The 27,090-nt window shown below is 40.1% G+C and overlaps 1 protein-coding gene across 7 annotated transcripts in view; it reads right to left on the bottom strand.

Moving 5' to 3' along the window:
- The window catches only part of DPYD (dihydropyrimidine dehydrogenase), a 355,916-nt gene that overhangs the window by 231,153 nt on the left and 97,673 nt on the right, over window positions 1–27,090 (bottom strand). For 4 of the 7 annotated variants that reach the window (XM_030494219.1, XM_030494220.1, XM_030494224.1 and 1 more), the window contains 3 exons: window positions 23,200–23,287; window positions 12,181–12,342; window positions 2,743–2,939 (listed from right to left, as the gene is read on the bottom strand). In XM_030494219.1, coding sequence (XP_030350079.1) covers window positions 2,743–2,939; window positions 12,181–12,342; window positions 23,200–23,287 — 447 coding nt within the window. Of the gene's footprint in view, window positions 1–2,742; window positions 2,940–10,462; window positions 10,643–12,180; window positions 12,343–22,164; window positions 22,344–23,199; window positions 23,288–27,090 lie in introns of those variants that run through there. The other 3 variants (XM_030494223.1, XM_030494221.1, XM_030494225.1) reach the window with 3 other exon arrangements.

Below are 27,090 nucleotides of genomic sequence, written 5' to 3'. Positions count from 1 at the left end.
AAAGGTGTCTGAGGCAGGAACTAATGTATCAATATGATTCTGCAACAGAGATTTGATAAAGAAATCTAATAAAGAAAGGAAAGTTCTATTTTCCAAGCCACCTATATATTTGTTGAAGGCCTGCCATGCTCCCAGAACGCCACTGGCTGTTTTATGTCACCACCAGAATTTGTAAACTATTTCTTGCTCTTACTAAACATTTACTTACAGTTTTGTGCTGTGGAATATACCCACATATAGGTACATACATGCTCATATGCAAACACACAGTTCTGTAGGGACACATGCATGCACTTTTATGACAATAAGCATTTTACGGAAGCCATCGTGCTGATCAAGATTTCTGATACATCAATTATTCTGATACAACTTCTTTCAGCAGCAGAAGACAGGCTCTGACTCTGCAATAGAGAGACAGAGCAGGGGAAAGAAATAGGGCAGAAGTGCAGGAGGAATACAGTGGATGGGAACGACACGTCACAGATTCACCTCTTCTACACATCTGATCCAGTTTAGAGGTGACTGGTGTTTCTAAGGTGGTACCTTTGCTTAAGGGATGACCCTAGGGCCTAGTGAAAGAAATGTGTGTTGTAAACCAGTGGCGTAGCTAGGAGCACAAGCAGTGAAGCTTGTTCAGTCTCTAAGCAAGAGCATGATCTGCTCATGCCTACTCTACTACTATAAAGCATAAATTTTACACAACTGGTGAAATGTAGGCAAACCAGCCTGTGAATGTGAAGAATTCAGACATGTTCAGACAACCACAGGCTTAAGCTACGCTTACATATCACAGCACAGAGCTGCAGCCACTAGACACCTTTCTATTGCCACAACATTATTACAGTTAGCTATGATGGAGCGTGCATGTGAAGGAACATCCTAGTTAAAAAACACTTTAAAAAAGCAGCTGATTCCCAACACGACGTTAATTTGGTCTTGTCGGCCAGTTGCAATAGTTTATGAAGCCCTGAAAACGCACCCATCAATAACCTAAATTTGTTAAAAGATGGACTGCAAAGACTTAGAAATGCAATAATGAATGATTGGTGCCACGGGCTAACCTCCCTTCTGATCCAAGATTAAAATAAGAACAAAAGGAATTGATGCCCTTAAACCAGATGTGAAACTTTCTCCAATGACTGGAAGTAAAATCTAACCTTGATTGCTATATGCTCTTGAAGACCCAAAAGAAAGAAAACCTTTTCAAACTGCACTGCTTGACCACTAAGGACACTAACAGAACAGGCAAAATGAAGTGTAAGGCTTTCTGCAGTAGAACAAACAGACTGAGTTTTATTTTAAATTCAACTTAAAATGTGAAGAACAGATGCAACTTAAGATCACATTGCTTCGAATATGCAAGCACACAGGAAGCAACTGAAGGATTGTACTGTAAGCAACTGCAGAAAATACTGTATTATACTGCCAAGTCTAACCTGTCACCAAGTAAAGCTTCATTGTTAGAAACATGTCATTATTTCCTACTAAAAACTGCTTATAAATCTGGTATTTATGAAAGCATATGCTACTCAGCAGGTGAGCTGCTATTTCATATACTACATTTGCAATCCTCTATGGCAACCCGCTCAAGTAAAACAGCTCCACAGTCATATATAAACACCTTGATAATTAGGTGGAATACTTTTGAACCTCACTGGAAAAAATGCAAGTAATCAGTTCAACTTCTCCAGCATTGATTCTCTATCTTCCAGAGCACTGAATAAGTATTTGACATTATGACATTATGGATCAAATTCATTAACAGTGTCAACTCTATCGATTTCAGTGATGCTGCAAAGAGAAACACGAGCGCGTTACCCTGCTCTCTCTATTTCTTTTCTCTCTTTCTTTATAAACGTTTTAGTATGAGTACATCTTCAACATGTAAAATTTGATTTTGATTTTGAATGAGCTGGTATCCACTAGTTAGCTTCTGAAATACATTATCTTATCCAAGAAACTTAGAACATATGATCTCAGCACTGCCACAGTGATAGAAATTCACTTGCTAGTAAAGAGGATGTGACACCACAGAGGTATCAGCCAAGTGGTTACCATATAGGAAACCTGCAACGGTACCTTCCTTTGTGTATCTGCAATTTGATGAAGGTTGAGAATTGTAGGAGGTTTTTTTCTCTTACGATGTGGTTTACTAAAGCTGCAAGTCCAGGCACATGGGACAGATTTATTCACTGCCACCTTTATTTGCAAAAGGGTAGTTCATAAAAACATTCAACATTTAAAATTCTCCATGAAATTAGTATCAGTATAAAACAGTTTAAACATCTACAAATTCTTTTGCTATGTAGGGCTACAAGTACTTCATTGGGCAGTAAATGATCTTCAGGTCCTTTCCAACCCTATCCATTCTATGATTATGATCTTGTTTTAAAATTTCTGGACAAGGGGAAAATGGTTCCTGATATCAATTTCTAAAGTGTTCATTTGATGACAACAATTTCCCCCTGGAATTTCAGAGGTTATATGAAGAGAATACAGGAGGTAGCCCCCAGATCTGCAGTTAAAGCTCCCTTTAACTGTACCTGGTTTAACCTGAATGATGAATTATTTAATGATTTTTTCTACTCTCTTCCTTGGTAAAGGATTGTGTTTGAGCAAACTATGTTTGCTCAATAGTTTGTGCTCAATAGATTGTGTTTGAGCAAACTATGTTTGCTCAATAGGTTTTGTTGTGCTTTCTACAGTCATTGCAATCAGTGCTTTACTGTCATTGGTTTTTACCTTAAGCCACCAACGTACTCGTGCTTTTCAAATATGGTGATGTTTGAATAGCCCAATCGAGCCAAAAAGGAAGCACAACTTAAACTTGCAGGTCCTGCACCAAGAAGAGCTATCTTCACGTGATAGGCTTCAGGCATATCTTCTAGAGGAGGTAAGGAAGGGTTTCTGATCTGAGGAATATTCATAGCTTTGAACACCTGAAAAGCAATACAACAGGTTACACACTTTACATTCCCTCCTTAAATTTTCTTATGAGAAACATGATGGAAGCTTCTACTAGTGCTGTCACATATCATTGATTTATCATTGCAGATTGCTTCAGAACATTATAGGAATTCCCAAATGACACGATGTGTGCATTTGTGAGAGATATTGCAGTTGCAGGGTTTAGTTCTTTTTTGTCTAAAAAATGATCTTTCACTACTGTGAGTTTTACAGAGAAGATGGAACCTTCTGAGAAGAACCTTACAGAGAAGATGGTTGTGTTACTACCAGTAACACAACAGTAATACAAAGTCAGCCAGATGGCAGAGAATCTCTGTAACACCAAAAACTTCCTTCCGAACAATGTTCAGATTATTCTTACCACCAGAAAAGTATTTCTGCAAATAACATAAAGGATTGTCATGCCAGTGACAATCTTGCTTCTTCAAGAGACATCTTGTGTGACCCTGGATGAATCATCTATGGCTTGACTTTTTACAGGTGGTAGTAATCAACCTTAGATGGTTTTGAAACGTTTTTAGGAACTGCCCCTAGTCTTCAGTGCCGTACTTTCAAAGGTAACCCACGCTTTAGATGCCTCCTCTTGGATCATTTTAATACAACTTATTTCATGTGAGTTGCTGACCTATGTCAGATGTTCTCCACTTCTTAATCAGGTGTCCAAAAGTTGTAGGCAAAATGAAAGTTAGACCGGTTTCCCCTGAACTGCCTCAATTCTTCTCCTGTAAAATGGTGATGATCTGCTCCATTCTGTCTTGACTATAAATTTGGGACAGTCTCTGATCACTGTAATGTATTTATACAGAACCCAGCACAATGGGCTCCTAACCTAGTTGTAACGTCACACAAGTTCCATCAGATTTAGGTTTAATCAGTTCTTTGTTCAGCCATACAGGTAGGAGGCTAGAGCAGAAATGTTGTACATGCACTGAGCTAGGCCTCACTGTGCTCTGCATTTACACACGTTGTAGAGGAAGGGATGGAGTCTCTATCTTGTATAACCTACAAAAGGAAAAAGAATAAGCTCACAGCCCTTTGCAAGCTACTAAAGATTAGGAGCATAGAAGAGCATATTCTGTGGCAGAAGCACAACATACCAAAAGGATACAAGAGTTCACTGCACTGGGATTCTCAGTCATATCACAAACACTTCAAAGCTGCACCTCAAAAGTCAACATTGTTCCCCATCTACTTCAATGCAGAACCGCATTCCGTAAGTACCAACTAGTCGTCTAAAATACGTACATCATCTTTTGTCTTAATGAACATCCTGTAGAAGCTATTTCACAAGTTTACCAACAGTTTTTATTGTCCTTAGAACTCAAGAAGCAAAAGGTTTTTCAAGTTGATCTTTGGAAATCCCACTCATGAGGAGGATTTTTCATTTATGTTTGGAATCAATGTTCATTTTCTCCATGCGCACTTGAGCACTCATGCCAGGTAAAGCAATTATGAGTTCCTTCCCTCTCTCAAATTCCTGTGTCAAATTCCACCAGTCTTTGTAAACTGACACAGCATTTTAACCAACTGCAAGGAGAAGGAGACAGATAATTGTTCTTAAAAAAGAATCATTTCAACCTGACAACCGCACAATATGGGAAGGTTTAATGTGGTTATTAATGGATTTCACAGGCTGAAAAGCTGATGTGCTGTGAAACGAGACTGTGATAACCAAAATGCGCCAGGGTTTTTCTCAAATCTCTGCTTTGTTACATCCACCCAGGAAGGGCTTGAATGAGACCAAGTTGCCATTAAAGTCTCGGGCAGTTGTTTTAGAAGGCTACTCAGCAATACAAATTATAACTTGCGTATTTAAGTGCATATACTTCATAATTTATTACTAATTTATTGATAACATAATTATGCTTATATTTATTATTGAATAGTTATACCCATCCAGTAAATGTGATACTAAAGTGCCACACTACCGCAGTGCAGCGTTAAGTTTCAGAAGCCAAGCACTCATGCAGGAAATCCTAGTAGTTCAGCCTGAATGGTCAACTTCAATTCTGCCTATTTGCAAAGAGGGTGAAACTGTCTTTATTGCTGCACAAGCTGGCTGTGCTGCATATCTTGCCATCTGGAATTCAGTGGCAGTTTTGCATATTAAGGCTGGCAGGGTAACTGTGTGAAAATAGCAAACTGCTCCAATGCATCTCAAAAGATTTTCACTCGCTTCTTGGTGAAGTTTCCCTACGCTGTAATTCACCCAATTAAATATCACTGAATTCTTCTGCACAAATCCTTTGGCGTGCAGAGATGACCTGCCTGGCAAGCAAGTGTTCAATGCCACGTTACACACAACTGTCATAGAATCCCAGACTGGTTTGGGTTGGAAAGGACCTTAAGATCATCCAGTTCCACCCCCCTGCCATGGGCAGGGACACCTCCAACTTCATCTCCAGTTTTAATCTGCTCAGACTGTGGTCCGGATGCAAGAACAGTTTTAATACTGTTGCCGTTCTTGTCCACCTTCCCTTCAAAAAGAGGACTTCCTTTTTCTTCGGATGGAGGTTTTATTTTGTTTGGCAGTGTTTTTTAACCAAGACCCATTCAGGAAAATGAGACCAAATAATGGATTTTAAAGCTGAATCTCTCAGTGGAAAGACTAAGCCATCATCCCCATGTCTGCCTTTCCTTCTGGCTCTCTCATACACAAATTATAGAGATTAGTTAGGTTATTAATAGACATTAATAGCACTGGGCATTTATTCTTTAACTATTTATCGAATACTATGCAATCATCGTTACTTCACCATCTAGGGCCTCTTCAAACCAAACACACACAGATTCCATCCACTTCTTAAGCTTCATGTCACTAGGGTCGACAGAAAGGATCCCCCAGTTTACAGAACAAGACTATGGAGACTGTCCTCAAGCAAGATACAATTTGACCAAACCAAAACAGCCGATCTATTCTGCTCAAGTTCCAACAACTGAACTGAATTCTCTCTTGATTTAGACGTTTACAACATATTACAGTTCCCCTATTTGCATTACTTCAACATGTAAAGGTGTGAGTGCACTTGCTCAATGTTCCCTCCAGTGTGAAATCTGGGGGTTTGTTCTCTTCTCCCTTGTAATTTAAACATCCTTTCACTGCATGGAGCTTGGTTCTTGTTCCAAAACATTTGGTATACTTGACAAAGAGCAGGATTCCAGGCACTGTATGCAAACACAAGTTTGTATTAAGGTTCCACAATATTTCCCACTTAAGCAAACGACAGTGATTTCAATTGCTGAGCATCTGATAGGAGTTTCATTTTCCTAGAAAGTTTCAGCCAACTCATTGTAGCTGTTTTTCAGAATGCAGATAGGGAAAAGCTTATTGTTCTCCTCCTGGAATAAATTCCTCATTCTTTAGTATTAGCATGTTTTGATGAAAAGATGTGACATTTGGCAGAGTGGCAGGTGACTCAGAGAAACGCATTCTGCTAACGCGATGAAAATCATTTTATGGCATAGTAAGCATGATTTAAATGAATCTAAACCATTTAAAACCATTAGAGCAGGTTTGGAGCTGTTATTCAGAATCATGATTTCAATTTTTATAGAAATTAGAATAAATTAAAGTAACTCACTTCAGGCACTTTTGAGTTTTCCGATCAGAATTTTTCATAGGAATGCTGTGGATACCCTTCTCCACCTATTTGCAGAATTCAACTACAGTCAAGACAGTTTTACTCTAATCCACCTGTAGTTAAAACTTGTTGGACTATGACAAAGAATGTCTTAAGGAAAGCATTAAACAGATTGAAAGTTTAACCTCCATGTTAAAATGTAAGAAATCCTTTGACAAATCCAAATGAAACAAGATAGGCTGCTAAAAAGCATGTTTAGGAGTCTCCAAGACATACCCACAAGGTCACATGTCTTAAGGAAAAAGTTCATCTTTTAATCTATCACCTTCATCAAAAGAAAAAAGCTGGAAAAAAAACCCCAAAAGGGGTGAAATAGAAGGAGCAGGGGGGAAACTGAATCTTTTAGTAACATAAGCTTTGACTTCACAATTAAATCCTTTCTTCTCAAGGCATAATGCTTGTTTCCATGCTTAAACCCTATAGAAGTAAGTTTATCAGTCAGGTTTGCCATTAAATATCCTTCACTAATATGATGAGATACCAAACAGCTACTGATGTAGCTGTTTAATAAATAAGTACCAGCATCTAGCTGGTATTTATTTTAGTGTGAAACATATTAGTATATTCTGAATTATTATCTGATTTCACTTGTGCACAGAAAGAAAAATACAGGCAATAAAATCAGTAACATTTAGGAACCAATTGTATTAGTTTTACACTTCCCCACTGGTTTCCATGGATATTTATTCTGTAGGCTGATTTCCATTAATATGGGGCAGTTGAATATTTAAGGCAGAAAACCTACATAACAACTGTATTTTAGCATAATCCCGGTCCCAAGGAAACCCATGGATCTAGGACACTGCCGAGTCCATGCCTCAACATGTCATGAATCCCACCACTAGGAAGGACACAGCAACATTAATCTAAATGCCTTAAAAATAAACCAAAGAATGTTTAATGTCTGTAAAACATGTTGTGGAGAAGTTTATGGAACTTGTTCAAATATCAGCAAGTCTCTCGGCACTGGCCTGAGATATCAGAAGTCATAGAACCATAGAATGGTTTGGGCTGGAAAAGACCTTAAAATGATCCAGTTCCAACGCCCTGGCACGGGCAGGGAACCTTCCACTAGACCATGTTGCCCAAGGCTCTGTCCAGCCTGGCCTTGAAGACTGCCTGGGATGGGGTAGCCATAGCTTCAGTGAGAAGCCCTCAGATTCATCCCCTGAAATACCATCGAAAGCTGCACCATCCCCTTCAGACAAACCTGAAGTTTTATAATTGATTATTATAGATTTCAACCTGACTTCAAAGAGAAAATAACCTAAGGATGTGTTAAAAGAAAAACTGAGTACTGATAAACAGAGTTTTCTTGTTTATCCTGCTGTCTTAGCTCCCCAAACCAACCCTCCTCTGCTGATGCAGCACTGGCAAGCGTGATGGGCCCAGGCAGCCATCCCAAGGCCATCCAACTTGAGAAGGCTCCACAAGAACCACCTTCTACGTTAAGACTGATCAGAGCTGCCAATATGCAACTAAATGAGACACCCTGAACCCAAGGGAGTAGCTGTTGCTTACTTGCCCATGGTGGGCTGGGGGAGAAGGGAGGCTGAGCATTCAGTGGGGAACCCTCACCACAACCCACCTCCCAGAGCTGCAGAGATGCCCCTAGGTTAGCAGCAGGGAAGTTCATACAATGCATCTTTTAGGATAAAAAACACATCAGGTTTCCTTTTTCCATTTCTTTCTGCTGCAACAGCAGCCAGAATATATCTCCAGAGAGGAACAAATCACCAGAACTGTAGCTGGTACAAGAGTCACAGTACTAAATGATCTAGTATTTAAACCTAGCATGCAGCAACTAAATTAATACCTTTTCTATTTAGCTTGTGCTACTCTATTCAGAATGATTAACTAGAAACACTGGAGAACCTGTCAATTCAGCAATGTCTATCCAGAAATGGAAGATTTTGAGGGCTCCTTACTAATGCTACAACAGATAACATAATAGATCACTCTTCCTTTTTACTACAAGCTTACAAACTTGTACCTGAGTAACTGGTAATTTTAGTTTATTCTGTGGGATGACAGTCAGATAGCTCATGCCTGTATGTATTGTCACTGCAATCTCAGTATATTTTCACTGAACTTGTGTTCCAAAACCAGAGATGTTCCCTGATTCTAAAGTACTTGGGCAAAGGAGACAGATAAAGACATTAATATAATCCTGACCTGTGCAGTAGCAGGTGTAACCTGTGCTTGACACTCATCATTTATAATAGTGAGCTTTTACTCCATGTTATTCTCTAGATGCAACAGTTACCGTGGTAACTGCATCCCAGTGTACACATTCTACATCACAAATACAAACGGACGTTTCCTCTTTTTTTTTTGCCCATTCTAACATTTAACTGTCAAAAAGCCACTTTTGTTTCCGGACTGGATTACAATTTACTTTGAGAATGAGCCAACTGCAGTTACCAAACTCTACGGAAGGGTAGAAGGAAGATGTGAGTAGGTGTGAGGTGCCATTTTTGTGTCGTTCTACCGTATGCAAGACAAATATTTTACAATTAGGGATTTTTATCTGCAGTGTGAACAGATGATCAGTCATTGTTCAGAAGCACAAAGGGGCACACGTCATACCTATATATTTGCCATTTTAAAGCCACATTCCTCGTTTAGTGCATTCTTTACCTTTCATCTCAGCTAGCAGTTGTGCCTTTTTATTAGCGCTCGCAACGCATCAAGTGTATGATGCTCAGGCTAATTCCAAGGGGGAAAAAAGTCTAAGACTGGATTTATGCACAATGGAGTTCTCAGTAATAAGCCCCTGTGGGACAAACTATTACACAGTACATGAGAATTACCATGTAGCTCCCATTAAGAGTAGCACATGTTGCATGCCTAAATTACACAATTTGCTAAGTTACTCAGATAAGTAAAGCTGTGAACACACTTTGCTTGCAGTACCTGGGCCAATTTTTCTATGAGCAACAGAACCTTATGATTTTCTTCAGTATTTTATATTTTTGTTATGATTTTTACTTGGAAGCATTCATACCATTGTATTTTTTCCCCACTATACATACCTTCCCAGTCAATTTTAACTGAATGAAACCTAAACCAACAACACTGAGTACAAACCCGACTGCCTATTATTACTTATTCTGAGTACTACAATGCATACAAAGGCTTTGTTAAAAAGCAGTAAATCTAAAGGTTATTAAAACCAAATTTCAGCGTTTTAGGATACTACAAAATACTCAAGATGATAAAATTTCCTGATACGTTATTTTTGTTACAGGGCTAAATAGAACTGTGCAGCAATCTGATTTTCTTAGAACTACTATCACTTTAAACAAACTTGAAACATGAGGAGCGAAGCCATTTGGAGCCATTCATCCTCTCTGCAGTTTTTCTATCAATCATTGTGCTAGCACTGAGCTTTTTTAATAGATTTCTAAAGATTTTTGAAGAAAAATAGCAGATATTTAGCATTATCTATCAAGCCATAATTCCTCTCTATTAATCATAGCATTAGGGCTAAAAGGAGACACAAATCAAGTTTTAACAGATATTACTTGCATTTGGTTCCTAAACAGTAATATTTCACCATTGTATTTATCATCTATTTGACAAGTGTTTAATATTTCTTTTTTTTCTTTTTGGGGGAGGTTTTGTTGGATTTGTGTTGGTTGTTTGTATTTCTTACAGCAAAAAGTCTTCTGCTTTGCAAAAAATAGTCTATTTTTACATATAAGGAATAAAGTTCATTCGAAGAAAAGCTAATAAAATTGCCTTGAGTGATAAAATCTGACTACACACATAGAATATATGTATACACCTATATTCTATATATATACATACACACATATACTGAATCTACACATAGAACAAACGCAACTCACTGTTTCTAGTCTTATCCTGTGAGGGAGAACTTTGGTCCAATCTCTACTGATTCTTACACTTGTATGTTCAAACCTCTGGAAAACTGAAGTGGATAGCTACTTCAATGACAGATGGGAGAGAAGGTTGAGCAACAGCTAGCAGGAATGTTTAGCAGGTGTTCCAGAAGCTTTGCAAGTCTCCTGGAGAGAAGAAAGGAGGGATACAAATAGATTTAAGAAGAACTGCAGCAGGTAGCAATGGTTGCTCATCGAATCATGACCCACAGCTACTGAGAAAGGGGTGTGAAGTCTCTGAAAGACAGCACAGTTAAAAGACTGGCCTTACAGACATCTCATCTGCTACTTCACATTGATTTGTGTTTCTATTTTGGGCTGTCTCTACAAAGTTGTTGGGGTTTTTTCTCAGGCCTTGTAAAGGTGACTGGAATTTCACTGTATGTTTGTAAATATGATCAGCCAAGTGGCCCGAGATTCAGAAGAGGGACGTGCTTATTAGTTAAGGACTGTATAGAAATTTCCAGTCTTAACACACGCATATACCTTCTTTCATACAGCCACAAGTTCCTCACTTTACACAAAGACACTTCAGAGAGGTGAGATCAGGTGCCAGCTGAGTTTAGTACAAATTCTCCATGCCTGCAGAGGATTTAACATATGAGCAGTATTCTCTGCCTTTCTTCAGATGGAAATTAGAATCATAGAATCGCCTGGGCTGGAAAAGAACTGCCAATGCCACCACTAACCCATGGCACTGAGGCCTCGGCTACATGGTGTGTGAACGCTTGCAGGGACGGTGACTCCAGCACTGCCCTGGGCAGCCTGTTCCAATGCCTGAGCACCCTCTGGGGAAGGAATTGTTCCCAATCTCCATCTAAACCTCCCCTGCTGCAGCTTGAGGCCGTTTCCTCTTGTCCTCTCTCTTGTTCCTTGGGAGCAGAGACTGACCCCACCTCACGACAACCTCCTGTCAGGTAGTTGTAGAGAGGGATTGAAAGTATATAGTCACAAATAATGCACATGCACCTCACCAGAAACCCTCGATACGACTTCCTAACATCAAGTGGCAAGTAACAACCTTTGCTTCAGCAGCCAAAATATACACATACCTTTATGAACTAATAAATTTACACATACATACGTGTGTCTCTTATCTATCCAGACAGATACACACAGATGCACATAGACATATATTCCGGGTCAACCTGAAACTACTTATTTACTGAGTTTTGACAAAACAGGACAGTTAAAAGCCTAAATCATCTGAAACTTCTTAGCCACAACACCAATACAAATGCACACTAGTTCTGCAGTAGATCTACACTATGCCCACAACAGTTCTACACCTACTTAACGTGCAGTTGCAGACGCAGGTGCACTTGATCTTCTTCCCTATACAGCTTCCTTCAGTAACGTCCACAATTTCAGCTGCCTTAGATAAACCTTTTGGTAGAAAACAAATTGTCTCAACTACCAACATTTCTAAAGAGTCATCTTGTTCACCAAATAACGTTCCTTATGTTCCTATAAAGTGTTGCATTATGAAAGCATTTCTGAGCTTCTGAATGTGCTGTAAGGAAAAAGATAATGATTCTAACATCCTGCGCCATTGTTTTATCAGTACCAACTTTTTCTTTAACAAACCATTAACGCAGGCAACCGCTTAGACAATACTCATTGGTACATACAAAGAATTTAAGACATTTGCAAGTCTGACCTACCTCAGTAGCAAACTGCTGCAATCCACCAATATTAATTGGTCCCTCTTCAGTGGCGTACAAATTGCAGCCACCAACACAGAGATCTGATGTTGGACACACCATTCCACACGTCAGACCAAGGGGATTGTCAGAAAGAATCATTTTGGCAGCTCCATAGTAGTTCTGAAGGGGGGAAAAGGAAAGAGTGAGAGAGTGTTGCATACCAAGGGAGCAACAATACAAGAGAAAATACAAAATACTTGTCCTGAAGTGGTTAGTAGAATAATATAAAAATAAGAGTATAATAAATGACACTGACATTGTTTAAATGTACCATTAGCCTGCATTATGTCAAAGACACTGAAAAGAAAGCAAAATTGTTGATTCTGCAAAGATAAACCTTTTCTTTTTAGCTTGCAAAATCAGTTAAAAGCCTCTTCTTTCCGAGGTGGCTGTAGGGTTTTTAGCGACCCAACAAACCTGTGTTTGAAAACTCCTGTGCCTGCATTAGATACTTGTAAATACTTTCTCTATTTCTAGGTCAATTGGGCAGTAGCTCAGTTGTAACCCTTGCTGGAGATCTGACCAGAAAGTGCCACTTAGATTTTCAGTCCTTTATGACACAGAGAATGAAAAGCTTATTTCACACATCCGTGCACACCACCTCTGTGGATAGTCCTGTCCTTCACACCAGATCAGTAGTGCCAATTGTCCCAGACTCATGATGAGAAAAGGAGAAGGCTTCCTATGTACCTACCTGTAGAAACTACACCACTGAATTCTTTTTCTTCAACTACATACTGATCAGGGCAAACCCTGATTTTCCTGTTTCCCTAAACAGTAAACTAGGGAACTGATTCAAGAAGTTACATACAATTCACAAATCACACATACTCAATATTCAGCGCACATCTTCAGCAAAGGAACAGTTTCCTGATATAAGAGAGCTGGAAAGATTTCTTTCCATAATAAAAACCTAAGAAATGGACATCAGCAAGTTTCCAGCATCTGATGCTGTGAGAAAACAACCCCTGGTTGGTTTCTGTTTTTAGACTGGATAATTCTCTTTAGAGGGAGTATCTGAGGAGTGAACTGAAGTCTCATTTAGAGGGGGACAACTACTGATGGCTGCTCTGCATTTACATCACATTTACATTCATGACATCATGGTGGAATTGAAGCAAACCATTTACATCCTATCTTTTCTGCTGTAGAGTTGATACAGAATTATAGTTCATGTAGACTCTACTTCTTTCTTCATTTTACCCATTCACTCCAAAAAGCCCCACCAAGGGAAGTCCATGAAGCTGGGTTAATGCCAGAGTTTCCTTTAAGGGCCAGAAGACAACTCGGTACGCAGCACATAGCTGAGGTTCCACAGAAGTTTCTTCAGTGAGAAATTCAAAGTGAACACTATGCCACACAGAGCAAGAGTCCAGTTATGAATAAAAAGAGCAGCATCAAGATCTGACAATACAACCAACAATGAGTAACACGGCTTTGGTTTGGAAGGTTAAAACTCACTAAAGGTGGGTTAGAAGACAGAGCATAAAATTCGTCGAAGTTAAACCCGATGCTATAGACACAGCTAGAGATTCCCAACAGAATGCCAACGTTTAAGAGATGTATTTGTAGATGTAACTGGACCTTTTCCTTACAGATACTGGTCAAATGCACAGCATGAGCCCCTGCTCAACACCTGGAAACACAAACTTGGGTGTACTTCCATGGGATTTTCCTAGGCACTATTAAAATCCATAGGCAAACCCTATACACAACTCTTGTGGGAGGACTTTCAACCATTTTGCCTGTGGTGACTGCTAAGGCACTTTATCATCCCCAATTCTCATTTAGTCCAATATAAAGGAGGATTAAACAGAAATTGTACGTACTAGCAAATATTTTTGCCCTTCCAGATGAATGATGCTGGTCTGATACACCAGAGCTTGTCAAAGCTGCTAAAAACAGCCAGTAAAGCCTCTGTAAGCTCGATTCAGCAGCAAAACATAGAAGCCCAGTTATACCGGAGATGTCCCTGACACACAACCACGCAGACAGCAGAGGTGACACAGTCAATGCGGGAGACCTGCATCTTTCTGAAGCAGCACTTAGAGACCAGCCTGGGAACCCTGCAGCATCTTAAGTGGCACTAGATGTCTGTTCCCCAGGCAATTCCATCTGATCATTCTTTTTTTTTCCACTCTAAAGGAATAATTACAAACTAGTAGTGGGGATTTTTCTCACTAACTCAAAGACAAAATGGTTTCCAAAGAATTTCCATTCAGTTTGATATTTCACTACCTATGAGAGTTAGATTTTCCCTTCCTGTGTTGTCCAGGATTATTACTTTTATTATCTTCAACTCTGGTTCAATGTAAACAACTACAAGAACGTGCATTTCCAGTTAAGTAACTTCGTTAAGGATTTTCTCCATTTTTAGGTTTTGTAATTAAAATCAATATAGAAAGCTAGTTATTATGCCTAGGATGCAAAGCTGTTAAATATTCCTTCTTAAACTTAATTCTATTACATATCTGTAAAGTATATTCTCACACTTGAGCTGTGCCACTACAGGCAGCATCACCAGAGCTGGTGCATTTAACTTGTTCTGCAAGCTCAAACCAAACTTTGAGCACAGTTATGCTATGGAAAGACAGAGTATGCTTAAGTAGCAGGTGACTTAAGTAGCAAGCAGGGGCACTGTGGACTGAACAGGACTGAAATCATGGCTTATTGAAGGAAACCTGTCCAGAACATCGTGCCAGAGTTCTGTAAGGAAGAGACTGGGACTGAAGTCCTAATGGGACTGAATGAACTCTTAATTTGGGGGAAATAGGATGGAGTACATGCAGGTGGGGTCCTGATTTGGGAAGTTTTGAGATGTTGCTGTCATGGTCATGATTTGCTGCTGCTACCACAAATAGTGGTAGTGCAAGAGAAAAAGAGGACTCGTCCTCTTCCAGTGAGAGCACTATCAGGTGTACATATAAAGTACATCTTACCATGATAAATATTAATACATTAGGTAAACTGAATCAAAGAGTATACATCTTCTAGTTTTAACACTTGAAATAACTTTTAATGATAAAAGACAGTCCCACCTGAAGCCCAAAGTGTTCCTTCACCAGTGTGCTCCAACTGTGCTAAAGTGGACACCTCTAAAGATGCAAAGGAAGTTCAGCTTCAGAGATGACTTGGTTTCCCTGTCTGCCAACAAAAAGTCTCCCTGTGTCAATTTTTCCGTTGGTAAACTTAGAATCATAGAATCCCAGACCGATTTGAGTTGGAAAGAACCTGAAGATCACCCAGTTCCAAGCCCCTGCCATGGGCAGGGACACCTTCCACTAGAGCAGGTTGCTCCAAGCCCCTGTGTCCAACCTGGCCTTGAACACTGCCAGGGATGGGGCAGCCACAGCTTCTCTGGGCACCCTGTGCCAGCACCTCAGCACCCTCACAGGGAAGAGCTTCTGCCTTAGATCTCACCTGAACTTCCCCTGTTTCAGTTTGAACCCATTACCCCTTGTCCTGTTGCTGCAGTCCCTGATGAAGAGTCCCTCTCCAGCACCCTTGTAGCCCCCTTCAGACACTGGAAGCTGCTCTGAGGTCTCCACGCAGCTTCTGTTCTCCAGGCTGAACAGCCCCAATGTTCTCAGCCTGTCTCCGTATGGGAGGTGCTCCAGCCCCTGATCATCCTTGTGGCCTCCTCTGGACTTGCTCCAGCAGCTCCATGTCCTTCTTATATTGGGGACACCAGAACTGCACACAGTACAATGTCCATGAGAAAGGATGAGAATTAAAGGGAGACTGGCTTCATTAAAATGACCCAGTTACTCCAGGGCACAGAATGATGCAAACTGCCTTAACACTTTGGAGTAATGTTTTTAGATGCTGAAATAATAAGATGACTCAGTGAGCTGGTTTCTTATGGACGTCACAGAGGAAGCAAGTCTGAAAACTAGAATGTTTCTGAATCTTTTAATGAGGTGAATGTCTGCTCCTGACTTTGTTCATAGAATCCTTTTCTCCTGAGCACTTCCATAGAAATAAATTAATCTAACTGGATAGGATGTTCTGTGGTTTCCTACATCAAATTGTCAATAAATACTACATTGCTAACACAGGCAACAAAAACAAGCCTTAAACAGACATCAATATTCAGTGGAAACCAGGCAGAGGAGGATCTCCACATGTATCATTTGGAAGCATTATATAATTTGCATGCAAATGAGACTGGTTTTTAGTTGGAAAAAACCCCATTAAAACACATAGGATCAATACTGAGAGACCAGAAGCAATTGCATTTACTATCAGGAAATGCTTATAGCGTCTTTTTGTTCCGTTCGATCCCAGAGCTTTTTACATAAATTCATTATGCATCAGGGTGTTTTGATATTGCCGTTTTCTCCGAAACAATGAAGAATATGCATTATGATGCTTTGTGCAATAAGAATGAATACACTGACTCCATCAGGATTTTGGGGACAGAGTGAAGACTTTAAGAGGAAAGAAGGAAAAAAGCGGTCATTTCCTTTTCATCTGGGTTTAGTTTAAGAAAAGGGAGATGTAGCAAAAAAAAAAATATGGGGAAATATCACCACCTCCTATCCCAGCTCATGTTCTGCGATGGCTTTAAGATTTCCTCAAGATAGATTGGATTGAAATACTTTCACATACCAAAGAGCCACTATTTAAAGGATGTTGTTATATAAGAAGCATTTTTCACACTGACACACACCAGTTCAAATAGTACAAGAAACGCCCCCGAGTCTGTCACCGCCCCCCCCAATACGTTCCGAAGAAGAAGGAACACAACAGAACGGCAACTTCTCCAATCATACATATTCTGTATTATAATGCTGATGATTTTTAATCAATCCAGAAATCTTTCACATCCTTTGACTCGTGTCATCGGAACGGGGCTGTAATTTCACACAGTGTCACTATCTTTTTATGAGGAAGAACGGAAGGAATATCTTGTACTGTCATTTTGTCCTTTGTAGTCTAGAATGTGAGAGATTCCTTAATTGACATAGTGTCATCGCAAAAGTCTATTCTACATAATTACACGATGGCAACTGAAACCAGCTGTCAGCCATTCCATTACACTAAGTACAAACAGACATCTCAAGAAAAGTCACTGTTTCGAGTGCATCAATTTAACACCATTACTACTTTTTCTTGAAAATGTGGGGGTTTTGTATTTAGTGACCTGGAATATATAAAGATTAACAGGGAAAGCGGAATAAAACAGCCCTTTCCCAAAGCCGGGGCCTCAGAGGAGTACTTAAAGATTAATTGTGATGCATATCTAGATATAATTATTCCCAATCATCGAGCAGCTTTCTGACTTCCACAATCCTTCATTGTATTAACAGGATCCCACTTATAGTGTTTTACATATGAACTGTGACTCATGAGTTTCTACAGTCTTTGCAATGGCATATAGATGTCCTTTGTTAATTTACTCATAGTTCTTCTGGCACAGAAAAACCATCACTCTGTTCCTCTCACCTGTCAGAATCCTCTCCACCCTTTCTCCCTTATCCTTCATTTCATTTTCTCTTAATGATCCCGCAGCTTTTTGTCTCTTGCCTTCCTTTTCCACACGCTTTTCTTTCTTTCTCATTTCCAGGATATTAACCATGAACACTTTTACCTTTACTCCCTCAATCTCCTAAACTTCAGATTCACCCTTAGCCTTTGGTATCCATCTCTATCTTCCAGTTTGTTCCCTCTCCCACTTCTCCCTTGAAGAAATTCATTTCTTTCCTGAAAACCCTACACATTTCCTTTGGGTTTATTGAAACCTAAGCCTGAAATCCGAAAATTTACTTGTGTTTCACAACCTTCTCTGTACTGTTCCTGGCATTCATTTCTCTCTCCATTTCCCTACCAGCATTCTGCACAGTCCAGGGACAACCTTTTATCCAGAGGGCAGCGTGGCTTTGTTGGTGTGGGGATTTGGGGTTATCTGGGGCGGGGGTTGGGGGTTGGTTGTTGTTTTGGGGTTTTTTAATGCTGGCCACCAGAAGGCTTACATGTACCTATAAAGTCTGTTAGAAAATGGTTGATGTGTCAGTTCAGACCAGTTTATTATTAAGGGATTTGGGAGAAGATGGTCTTTCAGAACAAGGAGAAAACTGTTGACTCAATGTCAGGAAACGTTGTAATACGGCAAGACTAGAGATAAAAATGTGAGAACAGAGAGTTTCAGCGACAAAGTCTGCTTTTTGAGTACTGATACCACAAAAGCTACTTCTGTGCCCCTGATTCTTCATTATTGACTCAGACTACCAAGGCTGAGTCACTCGCTCCTTGTGCCTGTGCCATGTCATATAACTTCATATCCCCACGCCTGAACTCCACCAACAAGTTGTTTTTCAATGCAACTACTCAACCATAAAGGTGTCTGGTCACAAACTCCAAGTCTCACTGAATGACACAAAGGCAGAGCTGCTGCTTTCTGATAGGCAGCGTCCTCTGGCACACATTTCTTCTCACAAGAGGAAAGCTGGACAAGCTGCAAGTGCTCAGGATGAGAGTTGCTTCTGGAAAGCTCTAGGATTTTCTGCTGTTGTACAGTATTTGCTTGTGCCAGCTCGAAAGGATGACGGGTGCTGGAAGTCCACTTTACCGAGTCCTTCTTGCTTTGACGATCAATACAGGGAAAAGAGGACATAAAATCCTAAACTCACTCCTGGTGCTCGTTCAGAGATGGAACAAAACTTGCCTCTGCAGCAGCTGAACACTTTCTATTCTTAGTGGGTTTTTCTTTTTAAAGAAAGAAATAACTAAGACGGCACTTGTGCATTGTAAAACAAACAATATGCGCTTTGCAATGAGGAGGCTGTATTTAAAGAGAGGGCAGCTGGAAGTCAGAATACTTGTTTGCTGCCATGTGACATTTCGAAACAAAAGTAGTGATGGGTGCATGGTGAATTTGAAGTCTGGTCTCTGAGAGACACAACTGCAAGAAGAAACACTAACTAGAAAGACACAATAGAATAGATTGTACCTTTATAAAGTGGACTTGTAATCCAGTTTGTATGGGAAAAGGGAATGGAAGCTGTGGCCTAAACTCCACTGTGTCACAGCAGCGAGCACAATACAGCATAAGTGACATCCTTTTTCTCAAAGAGGCTCAAGGCTCATTGAGTCTGGCAATTCAATTACCCTCTCAACCCAGAAACAACCCCTCCTCCCCTGTCTTCTACTCCTGAGCTCAGGTCTAACGACAGAACAGCCACACAACAGCTACATTGTACATGGCCTGTAAATATCTAAAAAGCCCCAGGCTTAAGAGAACAAGAATCCCTGACCTTTTATGATTGCTAGAGCAGTTTGCCAACAAAACAAACTACGTACAACGGAGCTCTTAAATACGTGACAAAGTAATTCATTTGCAGTACGCTGCTGTCTAAATACTCTGTATTAATAATGAATCGTGTTTAAATAAATACCTGTGTGCAGTCCTGCTCACTGCTTACACAGGGATGAGGACCAGGGATATATGAACTGTATCCCTCCTAAACAAGTAGAAGGGTAACCTGCTGAAGGGAGTTTCTCGAGTGATGAAGACAGATTCAGAAGCAGGACAGGGATTTCAATAAGCTTAGAAAGTATATCCCAGTTTACTGACCTCAAATACCTGAAGTTTCTACACTTCACCTATTCGGTTTGTCTAGAAGCTACCAGATACATCGATAAGATATTGGATTAAAAAAGAAAGCTTACATACAAGGTGAAAACAGAAAAAAATGTATTTATCCATTTGAAAAGTATTTTCAATGTGTAGAATATCCTTGATATTTACTTGTGAAGTAAATACTTTTATGACATTAATACAAAACTATTAGCAAGCAGATTGCTGAATGATACCGCCAATAAAAGCTTAGGGAAAAAAGGATTAAAAAGTGAAAAATTCCTTACTGGTTCCATTAAAAACTTTCAAAATGAGAAGTTTTAGTGTGCTTTTCCTGTTTTCTATCTGCTCTAAAAGTGTATGGTGCAGGAAGCGCAGGCACCACAGTGGCAGTATGAGAGGGGAGAGGACACTGCAGGACACCATGGTAGAGGGCTCTCAGACTCTGCCAGGGTCATGACTTCAGGTGAATCACTTCAACTTTTGGTACTCCTCTCTCAACTATCATCTTCTATCTATTGCTTGCTTGGCACAAAGCAAGGAGTAGTGTAAAAACAGTAGCACACACCCACACCTAGAAAAAAATCCTATTCCTAAGGGAAACCAAAAGAATTGACAGTTATTTTTTATGAAGAACAGACATATATTTCCCTGAGAAGTTGCTTGGCACATGAGTTGCAGAAGGCACAGCCACTGACGTGGAGGCCACAGATATGCAGGACTTTCCAGCCTTGTTTCTCAGCCCATGACTTCAGCTCTTTGCTAAGCACTAAATCACAGAATGATTTGGGTTGGACGGACCTTCAAAGCTCATCCTGTCCCACCCCCTGCAACAAGGAGAGACATCTTCAACCAGATCAGGTTGCCCAGAACCACATCCAGCCTGGCCTTGAGTGTCTCCAGGAATGATGCATCTAAATGTATTTGGTTGTGGGGTTTTCTCACTTTTAGTTTTTGGGTTTGGGTTTTTTTGGGGGGGTTGTGTTGGTTTTCTGTTTGTTTGGTTGTTTTTTTAAGTCAGCACTACAGCTTTCACAGAGAAATCCTTCCACAACCATGTTATATTTGATTTCTTCCAACAGGGTAAGGAGAGAAAGCAATGGGCAAGACTGAATGTGAACTCACACTTGGAACTGGAATTCACAGAAAGATGCAATTTCCCATCCTAACATCCTGCCTAGCAGAAACCAGCTACCTGACTTATTAAAGCTTCCTGCGTGTGGATGCTTCCTGCTGTCTAAGCAATTATCAGGCATCAACAGGAGGTAAAAGCAGTTACCAAAACTGCTGTACACCTCTCATAAAAGCTAGTTTCAGAGCGGATACAGTAGCTATGGATAGACAGGGATAGAGTCCAAAAAGAAAGGCTGGAAGTACGTTTCAGTAATCTAAGATACTTCATTTTTTACATCAAGACTATTCAACCTCCTGAGGGAACAGCCGTACACTGGTGTTGCTTTTTTAAAGCAGGATTTCCTGATAAAACACCAAGTGATCAGGTCACCTGCTCAAAACCCTGACATCTGCGACTTCCAAGATGATTTCAAAGAGTTATCATCAAACAGCCCAAACTCTGTAAGGCTGATCACTGACCATGTGACAGGTTAAATCTGGCCCTATTGAGACCTATAAGTGTTCTCATTAGCTTCATTTCACCCATGTAAGGCGGTTTCCTAACGTTATTCTGGTATATCTTTGCTAAAACACAGCTCTCAAAGCTCTGCAGTCCCCCTACCTTGACTTTCTCTGCTTTGTAATGGATTCACCAGATTCAGAACGGATCAGCTGTTAAAATGATTTACCCTTTCTGCCAAGTCACAAATGGGCAGAGTATTTCTGAGGCTATCGGAGTCTAAAGGACTCACCAAATCTATCATTCCAGGATGCTGCTGGTACTAGTTTTTCTACTGACATCTTCTGTGGCACTCTTCAGTCCATCTTCCCTGCTTCCTTATTCCCAGCTTCTGTGTTTTGATAACCAGGCCCTTTTCCTTTCCTCAACACATCACCCTGTCCTACTCGAAGCGGCACATAACTCATTTCTTACTTACAAAATACCATCCTGGTAAAATACTTTCATAAAATTTGCTTTAGGTTTCCTAAACAAACTACAGCACGACGATGAGATGGAGACAGGCAGTTTCATTACTGCCTTGTCCCTTCTCTTTTCTGTTTGCCTGCTTCATGATTCCTGAAGAGGTAATAAGCAGCAATACAACACAGAGTACAGTATGGTTGCAAACAGATACCTACGTTCAGGAAAATAAATGCTGCAGTGACAGGATACATGCAGATGCTGGGCATAATACCAATTACTGCAAACCATATCAACACACAGTTAATGTTATAATTGATACATGTACCTTAATATCTCCTCTTATCCTAATGTTTCTTGTTAAGGTGCAGAATTTACCAGTGTCTTCTCTTCTCATACTACAACACACAGTGTAGTAAAAGCAATGTGGCTGTTAACTTGCACACGGCAGTGCTGCTGTTGCCCACTTCACTCCAGCTTTACCTGCGTTGGCCCTTTCAGCTGCATCTAAATGAGACATGTTAAAACATAAAATGCAGCCAGGAAATCTTTGTAGCACCCCCAGTAGATTATGAGTCTAATTGGACTTCTCCAGACAAATAAATCACACGGCACCTAACGATTCCACAGATGGGAAGTACATTTTAAAAGGTATGGGGCAGTCAATATCTAGGCATCTTTAGGCTATCCCAGGCAGCCTAATTAATCTTGTCACATCAACTTTGCTGTCATCTTTGTTTCTAGTTCTAACTGTTAAAAGTCAATTGTAAACCACGAATCCAAATAATGTCTTCATGTTTTGAAGATTTCATGATGATTACAGTATAACAGCCTATTAAGAAAGGAAAAGGTACAGGACCTCCAAAGAGGGGTTCTGTTTATTCCTGTTGTATTTTATTAATAGTCTAAGTGATGGACTACATTTGCATTCATCAGCGCCTCTTACTATCAACTGCGGGAAAACATTCCTTGAGATAACCACCGTCGTGCCAAATTTCTGCCCAAAGCAAATTCAAACTATCATCACTTCTTAAAAAAAAACCCAAAAACCAAAAAGGTTTTCAAGTGTAATTCCTCAGGTAGCAGCACGGTTCAATAATTACCTTGTAATGCTCAGGGTTTGGAATATCATTGTGTTTGAAAACCATCAAACCCCAAAACTTCATCGAAAAGTGACCTGATTTGCTCTATCCACTATCTGCCCAGGCACAGAACAGAACCCAAACCAATTAAAAACTGTTGAACTTTAAAGCATCTGTTGTAAAAACTGTTTAAGACTTTGTAAAGATAAACCTTGAAACACAATCTCACTAAGAGAACTGCTGCTACTTGCTTCCATGTACTACTGCAAGCCTGATTTTACCTTGTTTGCAATACTCGTGATGAATGACTTGATGTCCAGATTAGTTGGGCAACTCTTCTGACAGGGGGCATCTGCACACTTTAAGCATCTACAGGAATAAAAGAAAACGTGTCAAGGAGATGTGGAACACAAATGCTGCCAATAAGGTTTTTGAGTTAGCATGGTAGACGATAAGCCACAAAGGAATAACACAGAGCATCTTCATTACATTTCCATTTAAAACCTCAAAATTAAAACATGATCATTATTGACTTGCATTCAACACTGACTCATTATGTTCTGTTGACTTCATTTTACAAAGGCAGGCTGGTAGGATGCAGTTACGGACATATGGACTACAGATGTCCAAGTATTAGGAAACAATGTCTAATTACACAGAAGTCACTTTTCCCCCGGCATCCAAGATTGCTAAACTTCTGACCATCTCATTCTTCTATTTGAAAAACATCTGTGCTGGGAATCTGAATGTATTAATGTAGTTCTGGAAGTGTCACTGTGGATTAAACTCTGGATGTTGGGTAATCAGACACACAAAAGCAACAGTACTTCCGCAGCAGAATTACTTTGTACTGTATGTGCCAAAGACTTAGAATGTTGATAATTTTTCAAGTCACTTCTCTATGAGTTTCCTGTGATATGTCTATGACCTCTGAAAACAATGCACAGGACTACTGAATATTCCCAACGGAAATCCCCAAAATCCTCTTCTTGTCATCCCTAATGACAAAACCTAACTGTATATTAAAACATGCTAAGTAGCAAGGAATTATTAGCTGTTCCTGCATGGTCATCCATGAGGATAGAATCACAGAATCAACTAGGTTGGAAAAGACCTTTAAAGATCATCAAGTCCAACTATTACCCCAGCACTGCCAAGGCCACCACTACCCCATGTCACTAACAGTGACATACACAGTGATGTACCACTCTGGTTGCTTGCACAACTCCCATCTAAGAATTAAGCTCTCAGGGTATTCTATGCAATTTGCAGTAAGGAAATGTAACAATAAATTAAAAAACAAAGGTAAAAGTCAGGTGAACTGGTTCTCTACTAAACACAAAGCTATTTGTGCATACTTTTGGTTTTACATATAGAATCAGAGAATGGTTTGAGTTGGAATGGACCTTAAGATCATCCAGTTCCAACCCCCTGCCAGGATTCACGTAAATTGTGGGTTTAACCATCTATGGAAAATGAAATAAAATCTGGTTTTTATGTATTATCTGAGCACAACTGCTTAAGTTCCACAAGTCCACCTTCAGGATTGTTACTTGTTACTTAAACTGGGTATTTTCAAACACAGGACATCTGCAAGAGACCTGTGGACTACAAGCACAAGAAAATGAAAAGCATATTAAAAGGAATTAAACGCTTCAAATACCTGCAGTGAAAAACTGGCCTGACTGTCAACCACAGGCATTGCTTTTGGTTTGGTTTGGGGATTTTTTTGGTTGGGTTTTTTCAATTAAGAGTGGAATAAGAGAGAAGGCAAAGCCAGTTAAATAAAAGATTAGTCTTTCATCTTCCCATTCATTATCATCTGGCTGGGTACTGAAGCACCATGGCACCAGCAAAATCTGAAGGCACTTGGTAGAAGCTGTTTGGATTTCCTCACAGAACTAGTGATGTGGAAAAGGTCTCAGGGGAAATATTTAAAGGAGAAAAGGTCTGAGAGGCTGCAAAAGCTGAGAAATCTGATAAAGCCAAATCCAGGTTCAACACCAGAGCGGGTTACCAGTTCAAGTAGCCAGATGTCAGAGGCGCTCTGGCAGAAGAGCAGAGTAGGTTTAGCTGTGACTTAAATATACCTTAAATATACACTGCCCAGCGCTACCCACTGAGAGGCCCATGTTCTGAATGCCTTAACAAGCACAAGCAGGCCAGTGGGGACCTCAGAGGGTTGATGTGGCCAGAGCACGGAGTCAAGAGGTCTCAGCAATCTAAGCAGATTGAAAGACAGCAAAGCTTTAGTACTAGAAGCCAGAGAAAAAGGAGATACACTAGACAAAATACACGAGTATGAGGGCTCGGATGATCATTTTGCCTAGTAGGCAGTAAGGAAAGAACAGAAGTGGAAAATCACATGTTTAAAAAAGGCAACAATTCCATTCTGACTTTCTGCTCTTCACTTGCCTGAACATGGTTTCCTTTAAAATACAACAGTCCTGTGTCCAAGACCGAAAGAATGGCACTTAACAGAAAGAGCATTTATGTCGATTATATATAGAACAATTTCATGTCAAAAATGACTAGAATGACACCTAGCAGTATAAGGCTGCGTGGAGACCTCAGAGCAGCTTCCAGTGTCTGAAGGGGGCTGCAAGGATGCTGGAGAGGGACTCTGCATCAGGGACTGTAGTGATAGGACAAGGGGTCATTTCCAACCCAAACCAGTCTGACTCTGTCCAGTCTATGACAAGCAGTGCACAGATTCCCCATTGTGGCTAACAAGCATCTTCACCACATTATTTTTCTTTGGATTTTTGAGCTGTTTTCACAAGTAACAGCTGTTGAAAATGTCAGCTACTGGGAGAGGGGGGGTGGTGGTGGTAACACAAACTGGAATGTGAGTTCTGGGGAGGAGGGAAGGGTGCCATGAATATGCCAGGCCAGACTTTCTCTTATAATAATACCATCTTCTGCTTCTCTGAGCACTCTGCAGACTAAAGTGCACCAGGCTGCCATTAATCCCACTTATCACCCTGACAGCTCAGTAATTACACTCCCGTTCTAGCTAGGTACTGTAAGGTACTGTAGTCCTAATAAAACATCAAGCACTGTGCAGAATGCATGCTGGTGAGGTGTTTTATTAAACTTGGGGGGTTGATCATCAAGTGACATTAGTGTTGACCTACTTTCCTATCTGACGATAAATTATCCTTTGACCGTACCATAATAGATGTTACAGAGTACATTTACTGTACCAAGGAGCAAAGGTGTTGCATTTTAGTGAACCAGGCACCAAAAAGAAGCATAAATAAAAACAGGAGAATCACCCACCAGGAAGTTATTATATAAATTGCTGCAGGTGATTGATCCTTTCAAAAATCACAGCGAAATACCATGCTGAAGAGAACACACCGACAATTACCATGAGCTTCAATTCCACGTGCATGCCCCCAGATGAAGAAATCCCACATGTCCCCATATGAAGAAACATTAAGTATTACACTCCTTTCCTTTTTTTGGAACTGTCTTCCCACCCTGTGAATTCCCACCCTTTGATTTTACAAGGTTATTCCATTACTTTGGTTTTAGTTCAAGATAATGTGAACAAGGTAGAAATTTAGATTCAGTTTCTCTCCTTCACCAAATTGAACTGAAGAGTTCCATGATCACTGCTAAAAAAGTAGGCAAAACAAACACCCCCCTCCCAAAATAAAACCCCCAAACCAAAACGAAACCCACAAAAACCACCCACAGAAATGAAACATCCATGGTTTTAAGTGGTCTTATTATTCTGGACTGCATAAATACACAACGCATCAGACAAAGCCAGATCTGTGGTAATCTCAGCGTACAGATCTCAGCATGTCTTAGTAAAAATATAGGAGAAAATCCTTCCAACACCCTATTACCATTTTTTCCCCTATTTGTTCATGGAACAGCATCTACTTCAGAAGCATAGAGCCTGGATGTTGTATGTTAAAAGATACAATTCACAATATTCACTTCACGTGCATATTGATTTCCATGTAAAAGGCAACACCAGAGTCTGCATCGCTAAAACCCAAACTTGAGGAACTCAAAGGAATGTTATTTTCCATTCTGGAAGCACTTAGCTGTTACTTCAGCTCAGTCTCATAGTGAAATGGTAAATTAAGTTAGCTATAAACCCCCTACAAATGCTATGCAAGTATAGCATATTTATATAAATATTTATGCAAATA

Source organism: Strigops habroptila, chromosome 8 (assembly GCF_004027225.2).
Source record: "Strigops habroptila isolate Jane chromosome 8, bStrHab1.2.pri, whole genome shotgun sequence".
In the NCBI taxonomy this organism is placed as follows: domain Eukaryota; kingdom Metazoa; phylum Chordata; class Aves; order Psittaciformes; family Psittacidae; genus Strigops; species Strigops habroptila.
The sequence above is the reverse complement of the archived record's forward strand: the minus strand, read 5'-3'. Positions and strand labels throughout refer to the sequence as shown.